This window comes from Pongo pygmaeus, chromosome 6, assembly GCF_028885625.2.
Source record: "Pongo pygmaeus isolate AG05252 chromosome 6, NHGRI_mPonPyg2-v2.0_pri, whole genome shotgun sequence".
NCBI lineage: Eukaryota > Metazoa > Chordata > Mammalia > Primates > Hominidae > Pongo > Pongo pygmaeus.
Genome location: NC_072379.2, coordinates 105,619,980 through 105,642,180, shown reverse-complemented (window position 1 = coordinate 105,642,180; position 22,201 = coordinate 105,619,980). Strand labels below are relative to the sequence as shown.

Genomic DNA, 22,201 nt, shown 5'->3' with positions numbered 1-22,201 from the left:
ACCTCATGATGCAATGCACTGTCTCAAGATTAACTGGACATTTCTAGCCCCTCCCCAATTCAGAGACAAAACCACAGAGGAAAACCATTACAATTTTTTTAAAAAACCTATAATGTACAAACAATAAAAAGATGCCCATATTAAAGGATTACTATCAAACAGTATTATGACTCTCTAAGGCTTTATTCTGACAAGCTAGGGGAAAAAGCTGAGGGGTTTATTGCTTTGTTTTAAACCACGTTCATAAGAAGAAGGCTGAGAGCGAACGTTTTGAAAAGCCTAGACTCTCTGCTGGGGGCTTCATTAAACTCATCCAACACCTATAGTCACAGCACTTTGGGAGGCTGAGGCAGGTGGATCCCTAGAGCTCAAGAGTTCAAGACGAGACTGGGCAACATGGCGACACCCTGTCTCTATAAAACATACAAAAATTAGCTAGGCATTGTGGTGCACACCTGTTCTCCCAGTTACTAGGGAGGCTGAGGTGGGAGGACCACTTCAACCTGGAAGGTGGAGGCTGCAGTGAGTCAAGATCATGCCACTGGACTACAGCCTGGGTGAGTGAAATCCTGTCTAAAAAAAAAAAAAAAAAAAAAAAAAAAAAAATTGCCAGGTGTGGTGGCTCACGCCTGTAATCCCAGCACTTTGGGAGGCCAAGGTGGGCAGATCACGAGGTCAGGAGATTGAGACCATCCTGGCCAACATGGTGAAACCCTGTCTCTACTAAAATACAAAAAATTAGCCAGGCGTGGTGGTGTGCAGCTGTAGTCCCAGCTACTCAGGAGGCTGAGGCAGGAGAATCGCTTGAACCCGAGAGGCAGAGGTTGCGGTGAGCCAAGATCCTGCCATTGCACTCCGGCCTGGCGACAGAGCGAGACTCCATCTCAAAAAAAAAAACTTAAAAATAATAAAATCATCCAATTTAACCCTCACAAGCTTGAATACAGCTGTTAAGATCCCAAGCTGAAAGAAAAGAAAATAAATAAAGTTAAACTCAAAGAAGTAAACAACTTACATGCAAATTCACAGAGAAAATGGGAAAACTATAGTCAGTACAACTTCAAACCCTAGGATCTTTTCTATATATTAGGTGAACAGTGAAGCAACAGGATTAATTCTTGATTAAAGCTTTACCTTGAAATATTTACTGAGCTACTACTTCTACTACCACCACTAAATTTTTATTTATTTATTCACTTATTTTAAACGGAGTCTCCCCGGCTCTGTCGCTCAGGCTGGAGTACAGTGGCGCAATCTCAGCTCACTGCAACCTCTGTCTCCCAGGTTCAAGCTATTCTCCCACCTCAGCTTCCCAAGTAGGTGGATTACAGGCGCCCGCCACCAAACCCAGCTAATTTTTGTATTTTTAGTAGAGTCAGGGTTTCGCCATGTTGGCCAGGCTGGTGTGGAACTCCCAATCTCAGGTGATCCACTCACCTCAGCCTCCCAAAGTGACAAAATTAGAGGTGTGTACCACAGCGCCCAGCCACCACCACTAATTTTTAATACTCACAACAACAAATGATATATTATTTTTATTTTCCACCAAAAAGAATAATCTTCCAAAAAACAAAAAGCCCATACATAATGTAAAATGGTTTATGTGGCCGGGCACAGTGGCTCACACCTATAATCCCAGCACTTTGGGAGGCCAAGGCGGGCAGATCACCTGAGGTCAGGAGTTGGAGACCAGCCTGGCCAACATGGTGAAACTCGTCTCTACTAAAAATACAAAAATTAGCCGGGCATGGCGGCGTACGCCTGTAGTCCCAGCTACTTGAGAGAATCGCTTGAACTTGGGAGGGCGGAGGTTGCAGTGAGCCAAGATCGTGCCACTGCACTCCAGCCTGGGCAACAGAGCAAGGCTCCATCTCAAATACAAATAAAATAAAATGGATTATGGACAATGATTTCTCTGTTATTTTATTTTATTTTATTTATTTTTTGAGACAATGTCTCACTCTGTTGCCCAGGTTGGAGTGAGTGGCACAGTCTCAGCTCACTGTAACCTCCACCTCCAGGGTTCAAGTGAATCTCCTGCCTCAGCCTCCCGAGTAACTGGGACTATAGGCACGCGCCACCATGCCCGACTAATTTTTGTATTTTTTGGTAGAGAAGGGATTTCACCAAGTTGGCCAGGCTGGTCTCGAACTCCTGACCTCTAGTGATCTGCCCACCACGGCCTCCCAAAGTGCTGGGATTACAGGTGTGAGCCACCACACCAGGCCTCTCTGTCTTAAGGTTGTACTGAAAAGAAGGGATTATTAAGAGCTGAAGAGCATTTTAAGAGACCAAAAGCAGTATTTCTTTTCGTTTTGTTTAAAAATGGGACCATGAGGTACTGTTTAAAAATAAGGTTATGGGGTGCTGTCAGGATGATATCGGAGATATATCTAGACTTCAGAAGACATCTGACAGTTTTTCATCATGTTTTATGGAACTTACCCAATCTAATCAGTAAAGTTGGGTCTTATTCTTCTGGTGCTCATCTACACTTCTCTCCTTTAGTCATGCTTTCTACATGCCTTCCACTCCCGTACCAAGTAGGATGCTGGCTTATACAACCCTGAAGCCTCTATAAACTCTTAAGATGCTAGGAATTCTGTTTGAAAATACTGAGTGAAACTGATTCCTTTCACTTACAAAAACAAAAACTGACACGTTTGTGGGCCAGCACTGAACACATGAAGAAGACAAGAGACTATAGCACAAATAGTGTTCTTAAAAGTGTAAAAATAATCCTAAAGAATGTATTTGTTAAGCATAAATATTCCTCTCATCTTCATAACAAAAGAAAAAGGTATCCAAAGGGGAAATGTTTTGTTTAAATTATTCAGGTTTGAAATATTTATGTTTGATAGATGCAGTATGAATATCAAAAGCCAAAAACTCAAAAGATTTAGGAAAGTCAGTTAATGAGTTATTAATTATAATTCATAGTAATTTTTTCTTTTCAATCAACAATGATAGAACACCTAGCACTACACATTTTGTATCTATTGTTGTAATATATACATATAGCATTTACTGTTGTAACTTTAATTTAAAAACAGATGAATAAAAAACAAACTCTTACGTCATACAGACTTCCAGTTGATTTTACCTGACTTACTTTCTTCCCCTAAATTACCATTCTTACATTAAAGTTTTATGGGTTATGAAAAGAAAAAGTATCTCTGAAATAAAACTCAATCAGAAAAGGCATCATAAGAAATCTTTTTAATTATCAAATACAATTGACTGCATTTTGAGAAAATAATCATTTCTTTTTTATTTTCAGGAAATGTTACTTTTTTAAAAAGTTAATGTACATCTCTACTACTAAACTTCATGTTAGCCACTAAATTAACAAAAAAACTGTAGCATTTCCTCCTCAGGATGTCTTAAGACTGTTTCTATATTCTTTGCCAAAAACATTTTAGACAAGCTTTTATAAGAAATAAGAAAGTCTCGAATAAAATACAGACAAGTAGATGATTAAATAAATCCTCTTCCCTTTTTTCTTATACCACTTTTTTTATCCAAAGTATTAAATAATTTTATTTTCCTTGCCTGAAAGACTAAAAGTATATATAAAATGCTTAGTACAGTGCCTGATCTATCAGTGGTACTCCATAAACTAGTTCTCTTTTCTTCCTTACAATTAATGTCAAGATTCATTCTCCTAATGGTTTCCAGCATATTATATTACTGGGATAACAATTTTACTCCTTTTAAGGCTTACTGCTATATACAGCGTGACTCCTGAACTTGGTATCATCTTATTTATACCAAATTGTTTCCTGTTGTTTTCACTGACATTTCTTATTACCTGTCATTCTGGGAATAAACGCAACATTTGATTTTAATGTGTATTTCTTTGTGTCATTACATCATCTCTACAATTTTGGCCAAGTCTTGCTAAAATGTACTGGACACACATGGGGGTGGGGTATAAAATAATGGCATTTCAAAACTAACCTATACCCTGGAGCCCCTGATCTATCAATTAAAATGTGTGTGTGTGTGTGTGTATATATACTTTTTTTTTTTTTTTTTTTTTGAGATGGGGTCTCGCCCTGTCTCCCAGGCTGGAGTGCAGTGGTGCGATCTTGGCTCACTGCAAGCTCTGCCTCCCGGGTTCACGCCATTCTCCCGCCTCAGCCTCCAGAGTAGCTGGGACTACAAGCACCCGCCACCACGCCCAGCTAATTTTGTTTTTGTATTTTTAGTAGAGACGGGGTTTCACCATGTTAGCCAGGATGGCCTTGATCTCCTGACCTCGTGATCCGCCCGCCTCAGCCTCCCAAAGTGCTGGGCTTACAGGTGTGAGCCACCGCGCCCGGCCGATGATACGTATATTGCACAACAAATACCAATGGAACGTGCCCAGAAATAAATGTCACATGTCATACGGTTTGAGGTAGAAAGGGTGATTATTTATTCTATGACTCTTAACTGTGTTTCTATTGAAAGAATTTCACCTCATGAAGACAAGGCATCACAATACTGATTCTCTCGTCTTCCTCCCCTATTCCCACCACTGCTCACAAAGGACAACTACACTAGAGTATGATCACACTTGATAGTTCTTCTTTGGGATAAAATTTGATGCCTTACTGACATAAACATAACCTCTCATTTCACAAAAGGCATTACAATCTACACTTGTTTTCACCATTTAAAATAAATATGCCTTGAGATTACAAAAAGCTCAGAATGATAAAGCAGATGTTATTCCAACGTAGCACATTATCCTTATAGACCTGGTCACTACATAACAAGAGTAAATTATACCAGTAACTGCTGACAAATCAAAAATAAAATTCAACATTAAAATGTCTTTAATATTATAGCACAGGTGGAAATAAGGTAATTTTGTGAAATAAATGACTCATTTGTATTATATAAACTCCAAAGATGATCTGTGTGAAATGTTTATCTTGGGTTTAACAAAAAATTTCCAGGTATACTTAAAGAGTAATTTTCTCAAATCAAATATTACCCTCACTTCATTTGTCCTCTTATTCAGAGAAGGTATGCCATATGGTGAATTTTCTAAATAATAGTTTATCTCAATGCCCAAACTCATTTTACTTAAGCCATTTTGGATAGAAATGCTCTTAATTCTGTCTCATACTTCCCCAGCAGTTTAAATAGTACACAGTATACTGAACCTAATGTACGCCCTTGTTAATGGCTAAGGCCTATCATGCTGACTACATTAGGGTACTGTGGTATATTTAAACCAGCAATAGCCTCAGGGGCACAAACAAATGTAAAGCAATTTGATCCTATTCTAAATGGCCCCATAATGACAAGTTCTTATATCTGCATTTTAAGAGTTCTCCTGTCCCTTATTAAAAACCCTCTTATGAAAACAAACAAACAAAGAAACAAAAAAAACAAACACTCACTCATCACTGTTTCTAAGGTGTCCCCTTTACCCATCTGCTAAATCACTGCTTCTAGATTATGGCTGGTAAATCAGACAACCATACAAGTAGTAATTCTATCAAGAGCAAGAATAACACCCTGGGCTGAGAGCCTCCATTTTAAAAGGCCCACCAGTTTAGTACGCAGTGTGACTTTCAGTGTAGCCACTCACATTTTCAATTGCATTTGAAATTGCTTCCTAGATAGGGCATTTTCAATTGCTTCCTAGATAGTGATTGTATCAGATAGTTGTGTTTTCTGGGAAAAAAACTGACAAATAAAGGTTTACCACACAGCAATTATTATTCGTACCTTCTTGTCCAATATTATCATTTTTTAAATGTCACCATTAGTATACAAAATCCGTAACATAATCAGACTTACCTGAGGCACGCCTTGTGAATCGGTTTATTACTGGAGCTAAAAGAAAAAGCAGAATAATATGATTAGATTAAAAGTCTAATTTTCCCCAAACCCTGAAAAGGCTCAAATTGGTAAACGATCTTATAATTTAACTAAAGAAAAAGATGAATAAATAAGAGGAAATACTATAAATATACAAAAATTAAATGCTGAAATTCATTAATAATCAAATAAATATAAATTGAAATCAATATTTTACCTATTAAATTAGCACTTTAAATTAAAAGAAAAATCCCTAGTTACAGACAGCTAAAACTACTTAACTGGGAACCATATAAAGCAACACAACACCTTTAAACAACAATTTGGCAATTACATCAAGTACTATAAAAGATTTGTGTCACTTAATAGGGTAAATCTACTAGAGATTTAACCTAAAGAAGTACTACTAGTGAAAGGAAAGAGCAATGTATGAACAAATCTATTCAGCAGCATCATTTTTTAAATGATAAAATTAGAAAACACAACTGAAATTGCTCATGTATGTTGAAATCATCTTTAGCTGAAGGATAGTATATCCTTAAAGTCTCAGATTTATAGTTCTGACAGTTTTTATGCAATCTAAATGTCCATAACGTGCAAATCTGTCCACTGAAAGCTGCAATCTCATCCTGTGTGCGCACCACTCAGCTGGCAAGCCTACCATCTGCCCACTCCTCCGACTCAACTCAGCTCTGTATCTTCTTGGTTTTGATGACATCGTTATCTCAAGAACTGAGGTTTTTAAAAACATTTCTTTCTCAAGAGAAGCAGGTACATTTCTGGTTCATCTTATATAAAGAAAGGACACAATGTACTATGCAGTATTTTGGTAACAGAATGTCATGAGTCTACTTCCATACTTTTAGAAGAGTAATTATGAAATTTGTTTACACTATGGAAACACTAGGTCAAGTAAAAAGAGAAGACAAAATTTTTATCAGCAGTATGATTGCACTGCATGAAAAATATGTATGCACAGGAACAAGTACTATAATAAAACTATGTCAGATGTGTAGTGCATTAATCCTTACAATCATGCTATCAAATATCAGCATCTTCGGCCAGGCATGGTGGCTCACGCCTGTAATTCCAACACTTTGGGAGGCCAAGGTGGGCAGATCACCTGAGGTCAGGAGTTTGAGACCAGCCTGGCCAACGTGAGGAAACCCCATTTCTACTAAAAACTACAGAAATTAGCCGGGCATGGTGACAGGTGCCTCTAATCCCAGCTACTTGGGAGGCTGTGGCAGGAGAATCACTTGAACCCAGGAGGCGGACGTTGCAGTGAGCCAAGATCGCACCACTGCACTCCAGCCTGGGTGACACAATGAAACTCAGTCTCAAACAAACAAACAAAAAATCAGCATCTTCAAACAACTGATAAGTACATTTTACAGTAAGTCTCAGAGAAATTTATTAATTTGTTTTAGATCACACAGTCACTCTGCATCACAGCTGGAGACTCTGAATTTACAAGTATCTTGCATCAAAACGCTGCCTCAGAGAGAACAGAAAATGAAAATACAGATTCCTGAAATCATACAATAAGAGGTGAATATTATCTTCCGTCGTGATATTCATTATGATTAAAGATTAACTTTGTGAAATAATTCATAAACCCAATTATCAAGATATTATCATTTATAACAAAATTATATCCTCCAAAGTGAAAGACATACAATATTTACTATTTATATACCACAATACTTTAGTCATATATTTGCACAGTCACAAATTACTTATATTAAAAACTTGCATCAGGTAAATTGTGTTTTATATATTTTACTACACATACACACAAAGGCCCATCAGTTTTCAAACCCCTTTTTTGCAACTATTAAAGTTAGTCTAAAGAGTGCCTCCCGAGCAAGCTACAAGGACAGTGAATGGAAACAAAATGCAAAAAAATGCAACCACAGGAATGCAGAACAGAGAATGCAAGCAGATACAGGCAAGATGAAGGTTAAAAACTTCTCTCAGCCTTGGGGCAAAAATATAGTAGACATTCTCTGCCGCCCTGCCCCCTCCAGCCTCTTTAGATGATGAAGCCACAGGACCATGAGCTCCTGATTTGAAAGGTTGGGAAGTCTTTGTTTTCCTGGGGTCCTTAGGTTTCTGTGTCTTTCTGAAGTGTTTAAGGCAGAGGTTTTCCACAAAGGTGGCATCGCTATCTAGAAGATGTTTTCTAAATTTGTGGGGGCAATTTTGATTGTCACAGTAATTCAGAGGACACCCTTCCTTGGCTTTTGTCAGGCAAACTCCACAACAATCCTGCACAACAAAGAACTGTCCTGCAACCTTCAACTTTTGTCCTGCATGACTTTTAAAACATCCCACTGGGCATTCACACTGGCAAAAAAAAGTCCATTTATAACCATCTGGGCCTAAATCCTAATACAGCTCTTTACATACACATGATTCATTTATGCAGTTTTAATATACATCAAATTTTCTACAACACAATGACAACATAAATCAAATTTGGGATTTTTGTGTGTTTTGTTTCTTGCTTTGTTTGGTATTTTACTAATAGATGTTCATCATTTCAGAAAACCATGCGACTACTACAATGCTCCTTATGGTATCTGGATTGCTAGTAAAATGCTTTTTGATCAGACTCTGTTTGCCGCTATTATATTCATAGCCTCTACATCTAGGTGGGACAATCTAACTACATTGTCTTCTTGAGTACATGCTGAAGCACATACCTACTGAAATACATTTTACTTGCTATAAATTATTTAACTTTATTTCTCCTTGATATTTTTGCTAGACATTCTATCAATTTCTAAATTGTGGGTAGACAGGTTTTAAGTCTGTGATTTTCATTTCCCGACAGCAAATGGGGCATAGGATTGGACAGTTAAGAAGATGGGTGCACCAAGCAAGTGGTATGCAGTAGTTAAGGTAAATACTGGGTTTTGAGAACAATCACCAAAAATCCAGGCTCTCATACCCATATCCCTCCATTTCCACTTGCAGGGATGAAACACAAATGTTTCCTGTACAAACTTTCAGCAAGTTAACGGTTACCTTCACCATTTTTCTAAGTTTTTTAGTCTAATTACCAAAATAGAGAAGAAGGCTGGGATTCAGGGTGGAGGCCTTGCTGGAAATAAAGAAATGTGCATCTGGCCGAGCTATGCCTAGTCCTCTCTCTCAGGAACATAAGTCAGGTGAGGATGGGCACCGGCAACATCCCGACCTTCCACATCACTGGCAGGGAGGGGGTAAGGCGCAGGGCATGGACAGACCACCCAACTGGCAGACAGGAGCCTTGGGCTCTAATACTGGCCACGTTGCCTTCCGATGGCATAGATGAACCATGTAACCTTGACTTAAATTTTCAACTTGTGATATATGGAGAGTAAGATCTGCCCTCCTTCTTTCAGGGGGTTTTTCTGAAGAGAAAAACCTGGCCAGGCACGGTGGCCCATGCCTGTAATCCCAGCACTTAGGGAGGCCAAGGTGGGCAGATCACCTGAAGTAGGAGTTCAAGACCAGCCGGGCCAACATGGAGAAACCCCATCTCTATACTAAAAATTAAAAAAAAAAAAAATTAGCCGGGCGTGGTGGTGAGCACCTGTAATCCCAGCTACTCGGAAGGCTGAGGCAAGAGTATTGCTTGAACCCAGAAGTCAGAGGTTGCAGTGAGTGAAAATCGTGCCACTGCACTCCAGCCTGGGCAACAGAGTGGTACTCCATCTCAAAAACAAAAAAAACCTAAATATCTTTGGATGTACCTGTCAACTATAAATTCCTATTCAAATGTAAGAGACTGACGCTTATTTACTGTAAACTAATATTACCACTTTTTAAATATAAAAAATACACAGCAATACAAATTCCCAAAAAATGTTAACAGACGAAGGTGTTTTAAAATGTGACAAGTCAAATTAAATTTTCTCAGACTTTTGGTTTTTACCTTTAGATTTTCTTATTCTGTGAATATTTGGTGAATACACACACACACACACACACACACACACAGAGAGAGAAAACTAGAGACTAGGATAGAACGAAAAAACAGGAAACATATTGTATGCCTGGAGAAACAAACAATATGATTTAAGAACAGAGTAAAATCCTAGCATTTTTAAGAGAATATAACCTAAGATCTTAGTGAATCCCCAAGGAAAAAAGACAAAAATATTTATATAAGGTTTGACTTTCTCCCCAACACTACTGCAGTGGAACACTGAGTCCTATGTTCCTATGAATATCTTCGTGCTTGTATAACCAGAGATCCCTTCAGTTGCCAAACTATATTCCACTAGATTCGTTTAGTTCCTACGCTCCCAGGAGACACAGAAGTGTAACTGATTCAAGTCTTCTTTAATCCTTCCGTGTCCTTACAAGAAAAATCCTCCATTACTTTGGATAAACCGAAGAAGTCTCTCTATCTCAGTAGTGAAAACAGCCTCCCACACCTGCTGGACTGAGTTCTGCACCAGGACAGCAGGAACTGCTTATCTGCTCACCTCTTCATGCCCAAAGCCTATCACAGTGCCTGGCAGATAAAGGTGCTGAGTAAATACCTGCAGAATCCATCAATAAACTCTGCAAGGAAACAGAGCAAGTCTCCCTGACCCCACTAATTTTGTTGCTGTATTGAGTGTGGATGCTGGGCAATGGAATTTTAACAGAGTCCCTGCCCTTGAAGAGCTTATTAAGTCTAGTTGTACTTTCAAATACAATGGCTTCAAAGACTTACACCCTGCAAATAGCTACCTAATTTAGAAAAATGTAGGTGAAGGAGAAATCCAGTAGAAGACTAAAAAACCTAAGATAATCTATGAAACTAAAAGGCTGATAGCAGTACACACAGTTTGCATCTCTGAGCATACTCCTGGGAGAGAAACTCCAAGTTAAAGAAACAAGAGCCCTGAGCTGTGATCTGCAGTCATAAACACACACACACACACACAGACACACACACACACACACCGAGCAAACAAAAATAAAAAACAAACTACCCTATCCACACTGAAGCTGTGTTAGTTAAATTAGCCTTTTACAGGAAAGTGTTTATATACCCTAAGTGAAATATACACAATAATCTTGGATTCAGCTGAATAATTTTAGCATCCTTATCCTCCCATTAGTCACCTTTTCTAGCAATAAATCTGTTAACTTCTGAATCTGTTAACTGTGTAAATAAAATATTCCAGAAACTGTGTAAATCGAAACCATGTAAGATAATTAAGAGTAAATATTTAGTGCGGACTAAATTAATTTCTCTTATGCCTGTGCTTCAAAAATTAAAGTGAAGTAAGGCTCACCCTTGAACCAAAGAATAATTAACTTTTTTAAAAGGTCAACAGCAAACAGGCAAATAAACAACAAAACTTGAAAATTTTTCTAATTAACCTAACACACACAACTTGCAAACTTTTAATACATACATAATTTCTGGTATTGAAAAGGACCACTTATTTTCTACATTTTTGTTAAAAGGTACTGAACCTTGACCACAATTATTAATACTCAGAGATACTTTACTCATCACTGTCTTGTAAGCCCTTGAAATTGTATGTATTTCTAGATACACAGTGCCTAGGAATTTGTTGAGATTCAGCCTGTGGAGGGGCTCAAAGGCACAAGGACAGAATAATAGTTGGCGGGTACCCTCCAAGGCTTCACGGTCTTGGTCTCAAGGAGACACAGATTATGAACCATTTATCTCAAAGCACTTCTTATGAGACATAATGGGAGCTGTTTGAGAAGCCAGCATTTGGGAGACCACTTTTCTTCTTCCGTTTTGATTATACAGCAAGAAGCACAGAGATCAGGTGTCCAACCCACTCAGACACGTGGATTACGGCTGGAGGTGGGGAAGAGTAAGACGAAATATCGATGCTCCTTCTGCTTTTACAAAGTGCCAACTTCAAAGACTTTCTTTATATTTACTAACCGAATTCCTCAAAATATAACTGACATTTTAGAATATGAAGGTAATAAAATAGAATGATTAAATTAGAAAAAAACATATTTTTGCTTGTGAATGAACATGAGTCTCCACTTCTTAATTCATGAGGATTTTACCACCAATGCCCTCTTAGAAAAAGACAGAAAAATACAGTTTCAGCTAGAAGACTCCTAAAATGACTTAAGTTTTTATAAAACTACACAGAGAGTTGAGGCAGTAACAATGTCAAGAAAAACGTTCCCAAATACTTTCAGGGTTTTAAATGTGGGCTCAGAGTAAGTAGAAAGGGGTGGGAAAAGCCACTGTCAAGACGATATAAATTCACTTTCTGCTTCTCCATACACAAAACTGTCTCTTGTAAGTCTGTATAGTCAGATTCATGTAAAGAGCAGATTTATGGAGACCAGTGTTCTGCTTGTAAGAGTAAACAACCCAAACTAGGCTAAGAATACCGGAAAAGCTGGAAGTTGCAAAGAGTTCAAATTGCTACATGTCTATAAAGTCACAACAAAACAGCTCCAGAGAAGGGTAATTTGGGAGAAACAAAAAGGAAAAGACAGGAGGGAGACTTTGAAATGAAGAGCAACTGAGAGAACAATCAGGGATGTGATTAAGGTTGGCCTACTAATAAGAGTACGGTTATAGAAAATACCCATATTCAGAGCCTTCCCCATACACCTCCCAGAATGAAGATATTCCTGCCATTCCAGTCTCAGCTCAAATGACCCCCTCTCAGGAAGCTTTTCCCTGAACACCCAGTTTAAAGTTGCCCCTCTTGTTCCTTTCCATGGTATCATCCTGTTTCCTTTTCTCCAGAGCTGGCGAAAGAGACCTACTGTTTTATGTTTATTGTCTGTCTCCTCCTTCGGTACATTATAAGCTCCATGAGGGCAGGGTCTTTCCTTGTCTGTCTGCTTGTATCCCCAAGGCTTAGAACACTGCTAGCTATAATATACATTAGGTTCAAAAATGCTGAAGGAATAGTGCTAATGAAAAATAATATAATAGGGGTGGCACCTAAAGATTATTTGGCCAGGTATGGAGGCTCATGCCTGTAATCCCGGCACTTTGGGAGGCCCAGGTGGGCGGATCACATGATGCCAGGAGTTCAAGACCAGCCTGGCCAACATGGTAAAACCCGTCTCTATTAAAAATACAAAAATTAGCCAGGCATGGTGGTGCACACCTGTAGTACCAGATACTTGGGAGGCTGAGGCATGAGAATCGCTCAAACCTGGGAGGCAGAAGTTGCAGTGAGCTCAGATCGTACCGCTGCACTCCAGTCTTGGTGACAGAGTGAGATATGGTTTCAAAAAAAACAGCAAATGTTATGTATAAAAGTATTAAGTTTCTGAAACCCATAAATTAAAATATAGTGTATAGTATTGGCTAAAAACATAAAATAGACTTTCAACACTAGAGCTTGACTAGTCTTTGGCTTTTTTTCAAGTAGTATTATTAAAAGCAGTACCATTTATAACCCACAATTATGAAAATGTAATCTGGTTTTAGTCTCTAACAAGAATAATGAAAGATTTCACAAGATAATCAGAGCAGAAGGCAATGGCATTTCTCAATTAAAATGTGGAAAAAAAAGATTTCAAGAGTGTCCACATGTCCAATTTTTTTTTTAAAAAAAGATGTGAAATTGACATACTATAAAATGTACAATTCAATGAGTTTTGATAAACATATACATCCACAACCAACACTCCAATCAAGATATAAAACATTTTCAACACCTTGGAAAGTTTCCTTGAACCCCCTTACAGTCAATTCCCACTATCTCATAGGTAATTACTTGTTAGGATTTCTACCACCGTAGTTTAGCTTTGCCTGTCTTTGAACTTCATGCAAACATAAGATTAACTCCTGCTGTTCTTTTTTATTGATGAGTAGTATTCCCTTATATGAATATACCACAATATATATATCTCCATTCTCCTGTTGATGGGCATTTCAGTTTCCAGTTTGAGCTATTTTGAATAAAGCTTGTATAAATATTCTTTAATATTCTTCTAAATATTCAACCCTTTGTTGGTAATATTCACTGAAAAAACTTCCAGTCTTGTGCTTGTCTTTTCGTTTACAATAACTTTGGTTGTATAAAAGCATATGTTTACAACCATTTTGTAAATGTTACTTTTATTTCTCTTAAATACCTAGGAGTGGGATTGCTTGGTCATAGGTGGGTGAATGCTTAACTTTATAATATGCCCACAGTTTTCCTAAGTGTTCATATCACTTTATGCCCTCAAAGACCATACAGGAGTTCCAGCCAACATAAGATATGTCTTATTTTAGCCATTCTTGTGTGTGTTTAATGATGTGTGTGTTTAATGGTGTCTTACAGTGGTTTTAATTTTCACTATCCTAATAACTAAAAATATTGAGCACTATTCCACATGCTTATTGGCCATTCTTATGTCTTCTTTTTTTTTCCAGACAAGAGTCTCACTCTGTCACCCAGGTTGGAGTGCAGTGGCACAGTCTTGGTTCACTGCAACCTTCGCCATCCCGGTTCAACCGATTCTCCTACCTCAGCCTCCCAAGTAGCTGGGATTAAAGGCATGTGCCACCACTAATTTCTGTATTTTTAGTGGAGACAGGGTTTCATCATGTTGGCCAGACTGGTCTCAAACTGCTGACTTCAAGTGATCTGCCTGCCTAGGCCTCCCAAAGTGCTGGGATTACAGGCATGAGCCACGACACCCAGCCATTCTTAGGTCCTCTTTATTGACGTGTTCAAGTCTTTGCTCAGTTTGATTAGGGTCTTCTTATTATTGAACTTTACCAGTTCCTGTTATATATTCTCAGCAACAGCAAATTAAAATGTATAATTTTTAAAATCCCAGTTGTGATAAGTTACATAGGAATAAACCTAAGAAAAGATAGCAAAATCTTTATGGAGAAAATTATAAAACATTATTGAAGAATATGAAAGGAAGACTGAATAAAGGGAGATATATCATGTTCATGGATAGGAAGACTCAGTATCATTAAAATGTCTGCCATCTCCAACTTTGTTTATAAATTCAAGCAATTCCAATAAAACAACCAATAAAGATTTTCTACAAAACTGAAGAAGCATATCCTAAAAGTTTTATGGAATAATAAAAGCCTACAAATAGTTAAATCATTTTAAAGCAAAAAAAAAAGAGTTACCATACCATATATCAAGCCCATTTTAAAGTCACATTAATTAAGGGAAAGAGGCATTGAGGAAAGGACAGCAAACCCAATAGAACAGAACAGAAGCTTGAAGTACATTCACATGTATGTGGAAATTTGTACATTCACATATAAATGGAATTTAACATTTAACAATCAGTGGGGGAAAAAATGAGTCAATACATGATGCATACTAAAATAATGAAATGAGATTCCCCAATTCATACCATATATAAGAATAAATTATAGATTAAAGCCTTAAAGATGAAACTCAAGACTTACAAATTTTTACAGGAAAATAAAGAGATTACCTTTTTAATTTGGGTTAGTGATGAAATCCTTAAACAAGGCAAAAAAAATCACAAGCAAAAGGAATGATTAATATTAGCCTACATTAAAATTAAAAATTATGTTCAAAGTTATTGTAAACAAAATGAAAAGACAAACCTAAGATTGGGAGATTTTTTTCAATGACTATTGCCAACATAGGGTTGGTAGCCAGAACATTAAAGGAAGGAAGGAAGGAAGGGAGGAAGGGAGGAAGGGAGGGCGGGAGGGAGGGAGGGAAATCCTTCTACAAATCAGTAAGAAAAACACAATCAGCCAGATGGGAAAAATGGCAAAAAATTTTCAAAGCAAATAAACTACAAATACAGTCAATGAACAGGAAAAGATGTTCAATGTCACTAGCAATAAGAGGAAAAAAAATGCAATTCACAGTAAGATGCTATCTGACATCCATCCTACTGTCAAAGCTTGTTGAAATCTGACAATATTGAATGTTAGCTTCAATGTGAAAATCAGGGACTGATACTGCTGATGAGAGTGCAAACTGGTGCAACACCTTTACAAAGCAGATATGACAATGTGAGGTGAAGTCAAAGCTGTGCACCCCTACAATCAACCTTCCCACACTTAGGTACACACCCTACAGCAGCAGTCCACAAACTTTTCGATCTCAAAACCTCTATATACTCTCAAAAATTATTTGTGTATATGGTTATATCCATTGATATTTATTGTATTATAAATTAAAACTGATAAATATTTAAAATATGAATTTAAAAGAACTTACACGTTACTAATAACATATTTTGATTAAAAAAACTATATTTTCCAAAACAAAACTTAGTAAAATTTAGAATGACTTTTTACATTTTTGCAAATCTGGTATGATAGAAGATGGCTGGGTTCTCATATTTGCTTCTGCATTCAATCTGTCGCAATATCATACATCATGTACCCTCTGGAAAACTCTACCGTAAGCTATCGTGCTGAGAGCATGAGAGAAAAAAAGGCAAAGAAAATCTTAGAAGTATTATTATAATTTTCATCCTATGGACTCTTGCAAGGTCTGGGAAGAGAGGGAAATGGTCCCCCAGAGGTATCCAGACCACACACTGAAAACTATCTTTAAAAACTACATTTGCCTAACACACATACATACATACACACACACACACACACACACACATTCACTACAGCACTATAACAACAAATTGGGAACAATCAAAATATTTACCAAAGAATGGACAAAGTGTATATTTATACAAGGGTATACTACATAGAAGGTTAAAATAAATGAACTAGAGAACTAGAACTACATGAATCAATATAACATCTCAAATGCCGTTCTCAAAAACAAGTTGATGCATAATAATTTACATAAAAGAAACTTTTATAAGTGCAAAATTTATACAAATTTCTAACCTAATGCCTATGTAGTAATACTACAAAACCACATACCAGAAACATAAACACTAAATGCATCACGGTGGTGGTTATCTCTGGAGAGAGAAGCTGGAGATGGAATGGGACAGGAGAGAGTACACAAGGGGTCTCCTCCTACTGCACATGTGGTATATTTTAAAAGAAAAAAAAAACAACTTTTTTTCTTTTTTTGAGACAGAGTCTTACTCTGTCACCCACGCTGGAGTTCACTGCAATCTTGGCCTCCTGGGTTCAAGCGATTCTCCTGCCTCAGCCTCCCAAGAAGCTGGGATTACAGGCATGTGCCACTACACCTGGCTGATTTTTGTATTTTTAGTAGAGATGGGGTTTCATCATGTTGGCCAGGATGGTCTCGAACTCCTGACCTCAGGTGATCCGCCCATCTTGGTCTCCCCCAAAGGGCTGGGATTACAGGCGTGAGCCACCGTGCCCAGCCAGAAAAAAAAAATAAAAAACCTTGAAGGGTGCCAAAATGTTAAAATCTGTCAGAGCTAGAGGACTGCTTATATGAGTGTTCCTTATTTATCTGTGTCTTTCTGTATATTGAAAATACGTCACAACAAGTAAAAGAGAAAAAAAATTCTGCTCTACTCAGTTTTGGCAGATAAAAATCTCTCACTATGCTCCGATACTATCAGCCCAACCAAATTAGTTAAAAATGTACTTTAATGTAAAATGTGCTCCTAAAATATTTTTCATAAAATATTCTTTTTACAAATGGGTTTTTGTTAAAATTCACATTTTAGATTCCATTTAAGGAATTACTTTTGGATTCCATTTAAGGAATCACAAGAAACGTATTTCAAGGAATTATTATGCATCAAAAGTCCTAATATTGCTTGGCTGGTAAACTGATGTTAACAGTCAAATAAACAAATCAAAGACGTATGAACAAACTCCATGTAAAAACAAAGATCTCAAAAGATTGTCTTTATTTTCTTCTAAAAATAAATTATTAGCAATTTGTAGTTGAATAAGTACAGAATTATAAGTTTTCAGAATAAAAACACATACTAATGTAAGACTTGGAGAGGTATTAATTTGTCCCACCATGAGCTTACTTTTATAAATATTATGACATGAGGAAAGGGCAACAAGCTGTCAATTTAATGCCAACTAATTGTTTGCCAATTAATTTGTATTTCAGGCACACAGTTATGTTTTTCTACAAGCATCTGCCTCATTTAAATAAAGTAACAATTTTCAATACTTCTACCTACACGTTCCTAAGTTGTTCAAAAATTACCTGCTAAACCTTAAATTTAAGATCATAAACTTGGAGACTGTGTACACACACATCTATTTACTCTATCAGTTAAACACTGTTTCTCAGGGGAAAGGATGGTATGAAAACAAAGCAAAGCTTTATCCCATCTTTTTTTTTTTTTTTACTTTTTTTTCCAAGTCGACTATTTGCCTCAAATTTCAAATGGAATTAAAGGAGGACACAAGATTTAAAGAAGTGCAAGTTTTTAAAAATTAGAAACACTTAACTAAAAGATTTAAAGACTTTACTTTCATGTTTTTCATTAATAACTTTTTTAAAGTACTATTACTATACTGGCTTGAGAGCAATCTCTAGCTTATATTTCTAATCAAATTTCATTTTTTTAAACTGTCATGTTCTCATTGAATTCTAAAACTTGTATTTGTTTGTTTCCTTTTGGTTTTGTTGTGTTTTGTTTTTTTAACACACATTAATGCTTAGTGTATGCCAGGTACTGTTAATTCATTTAATTCTCAAAACATCCCTCTGAGATAGGTACTATCTTTATTCCCGTTTCATAGATGAGGAAAATGAGGCACTGATCATAAAATACGTAACTTATTCAAGGTCCCAAAAGTTATAAATGGCAGAGTCAGGCTTCAAATCTAGAGTCTATACCAAAATAAAATCACACTCTTAAAAAAGCTTCCACTATTTCAGATGTTTCACATAATTACTCTTAAATTTTTGGCAACTAAAAGCAATCTGGTTTATTTTTGCTTTTTTCCATAAAAGCAAATTGCCAGGTTTAAAAAGTATGAGGCAAAGGAAAAGGAGCTCTAGTGACCACGTTTATGAAAATTAGTGGAGTGGGAAAAAAAAAAGAATGACATCAGAGTACAGGAGAGAAGAACTGAGGAAGGAGAGAACACATTCAGTTTAGGATAAAATTGTTTGGAGGTGGCTGAAGAACATGCAAGCAAAGGTATTTGGTAAGCAGGTGGATATGTCCATTTCAATCTTAAAGAGACAGGTCTGTGCTGGAGCTAGAGGAAAAACTGGAGGAGTCCAAACAGCAAGTGAGTCTTGAGGGGTCAGCAGAATTCAAGCAACAGAGGGAGGAAGGCAGCTTGCCTTGCAAAGTGGCAGGAAAGATGAGGAAAGGCAAAAAGATGGAAATGGACAAAGCAGGTTCAGGGCAATAGATCAGTTTTAGATTAAGCACAGGGTTCACATAAGCAGATTCAATGACATACAGCATTAGTCATTTGTGGGGGGTCAGAATGTCACCTCAATTACAATATGAAATCCTACAGGCAAAAGAAGCCTGTGCATGTGCGTTCTGTGCATTTTGTAGTGTTCAAATGTCAGGCCCAAGCCTCACATTGTATTTTTAATACAACGAAGTCCAAATCTATGAGACTGAACTGAAGATAGGCTAAAGCTTTTATATTTTATGAAAACATCTTAAAATACATTAATGTAAAACATTACTAGGAGACTATTATTAAAAGTCTATTTAACATCGTCTCAGCCCAAAATCTCCTTAAGCTGATAGGCAACTTCAGCAAAGTCTCAGGATACAAAATCAATGTACAAAAATCACAAGCATTCTTATACATCAATAACAGACAAACAGAGAGCCAAATCATGAGTGAACTCCCATTCACAATTGCTTCAAAGAGAATAAAATACCTAAGAATCCAACTTACAAGGGATGTGAAGGACCTCTTCAAGGAGAACTACAAACCACTGCTCAATGAAATAAAAGAGGATACAAACAAATGGAAGAACATTCCATGCTTATGGATAGGAAGAATCAATATCGTGAAACTGGCCATACTGCCCAAGGTAATTTATAGATTCAATGCCATCCCCATCAAGCTACCAATGACTTTCTTCACAGAATGGGAAAAAACTACTTTAAAGTTCATATGGAACCAAAAAAGAGCCCGCATCGCCAAGTCAATCCTAAGAAAAGAACAAAGCTGGAGGCATCACGCTACCTGACTTCAAACTATACTACAAGGCTACAGTAACCAAAACAGCATGGTACTGGTACCGAAACAGAGATATAGACCAATGGAACAGAACAGAGCCCTCAGAAATAATGCCACATATCTACAACTATCTGATCTTTGACAAACCTGACAAAAACAAGAAATGGGGAAAGGATTCCCTATTTAATAAATGGTGCTGGGAAAACTGGCTAGCCATATGTAGAAAGCTGAAACTGGATCCCTTCCTTACACCTTACACAAAAGTTAATTCAAGATGGATTAAAGACTTAAATGTTAGACCTAAAACCATAAAAACCCTAGAAGAAAACCTAGGCATTACCATTCAGGACATAGGCATGGGCAAGGACTTCATGTCTAAAACACCAAAAGCAATGGCAACAAAAGCCAAAATTGACAAATGGGATCTAATTAAACTAAAGAGCTTCTGCACAGCAAAAGAAACTACCATCAAAGTGAACAGGCAACCTACAGAATGGGAGAAAATTTTTGCAATCTACTCATCTGACAAACGGCTACAACGAACTCAAACAAATTTACAAGAATCTACAATGAACTCAAACAAATTTACAAGAAAAAATCAACCCCATCAAAAAGTGGGCAAAGGATATGAACAGACACTTCTCAAAAGAAGACATTTATGCAGCCAAAAGACACATGAAAAAATGCTCATCATCACTGGCCATCAGAGAAATGCAAATCAAAACCACAATGAGATACCATCTCACACCAGTTAGAATGGCAATCATTAAAAAGTCAGGAAACAACAGGTACTGGAGAGGATGTGGAGAAACAGGAACACTTTTACACTGTTGGTGGGACTGTAACCTAGTGTAACCATTGTGGAAGTCAGTGTGGAGATTCCTCAGGGATCTAGAACTAGAAATACCATTTGACCCAGCCTTTGGGTATATACCCAAAGGATTATAAAACACACTGCTATAAAGACATATGCACACGTATGTTTACTGCAGCACTATTCACAATAGCAAAGACTTGGAACCAACCCAAATGTCCAACAATGATAGACTGGATTAAGAAAATGTGGAACATATACACCATGGAATACTATGCAGCCATAAAAAAGGATGAGTTCATGTCCTTTGTAGGGACATGGATGAAGCTGGAAACCATCATTCTCAGCAAACTATCACAAGGACAAAAAACCAAACACCACATGTTCTCACTCATAGGTGGGAATTGAACAATGAGAACACATGGACACAGGAAGGGGAACATCACACACCAGGGCCTGTTGTGGGTTGGGGGAGGGTGGAGGGATAGCATTAGGAGATACACCTAATGTTAAATGAAGAGTTAATGGGTGCAGCACACCAACATGGCACATGTATACATATGTAACAAACCTGCACGTTGTGCACATGTACCCTAAAATTTAAAGTATAATAAAAAAAAAAGTCTATTTAAAATATTTACATGCCTAAGAAGTTTTCAATCATTTTACATTCATACACATTTACCATTAAACAGTGTTCAATATTTAAAAAAACATTTGCACACCTACGGTGAGCAAAGCACAACACATACAGCAAAGACTTAGAAAGAGAGGGTATATTCCTGCACATTCTTGCCTACCTATACTGAGGACCCTTGACATCTGCAAAGCTGACTGATGGAGGCCATATTCATCCTACCATATTGATACCATTAACGTCAAGGAGGGAAACCTGCAAAAATATTTGGTAGGGTGAAATATAAGTTAAACCTTTGGGAAAATGAGATTTAGCAGAAAGATAGGGAGAGGGGAGTGGGAATTCAGGACCAAGAGAATGACTTAAGACAAGAATATTTGGCTATATCAATTTAGAATCATGTCATGTGCCACTATATACTGTGGTTTTTGTTTGTTTTGTTGTTTTGTTTTGTTTTGAGATGGAGTCTCACTCTGTCAAGCAGTGGCGCGATCTCGGCTCACTGCAAGCTCTGCCTCTCGGGTTCATGCCATTCTCCTGCCTCAGCCTCCCAAGTAGCTGGGACTACAGGCAACTGCCACCACACCCGGCTAATTTTTTTGTGTGTATTTTTAGTAGAGATGGGTTTTACCAAGTTAGTCAGGATGGTCTCGATCTCCTGACCTCATGATCCGCCCGCCTCGGCCTCCCAAAGTGCTGGGATTACAGGCTGTGAGCCACCACGCCCGGCCTACTGTGTTTTATTTACTACTTAATGGATATTTACAAAAGAATTGCCTTTCTTTCATGTATTTTTACACTTATTTAATAGGTAATCCAAGCACATGCTAAACATTTTTTCAAAAGTTACAAGAAAACAAATAGTGAACGATCTCTCTCCTAACCAAATAAC

At 37.4% G+C, this 22,201-nt stretch overlaps 1 protein-coding gene across 1 annotated transcript in view; it reads right to left on the bottom strand.

Annotated features, from left to right (window-relative positions):
* PRKAR2B (protein kinase cAMP-dependent type II regulatory subunit beta) overlaps positions 1-22,201 on the bottom strand; it is a 117,273-nt gene that overhangs the window by 85,779 nt on the left and 9,293 nt on the right. The window contains exon 2 of the mRNA XM_054495493.2: positions 5,800-5,835. Coding sequence (XP_054351468.1) covers positions 5,800-5,835 — 36 coding nt within the window. The remainder of the gene's footprint in view (positions 1-5,799; positions 5,836-22,201) is intronic.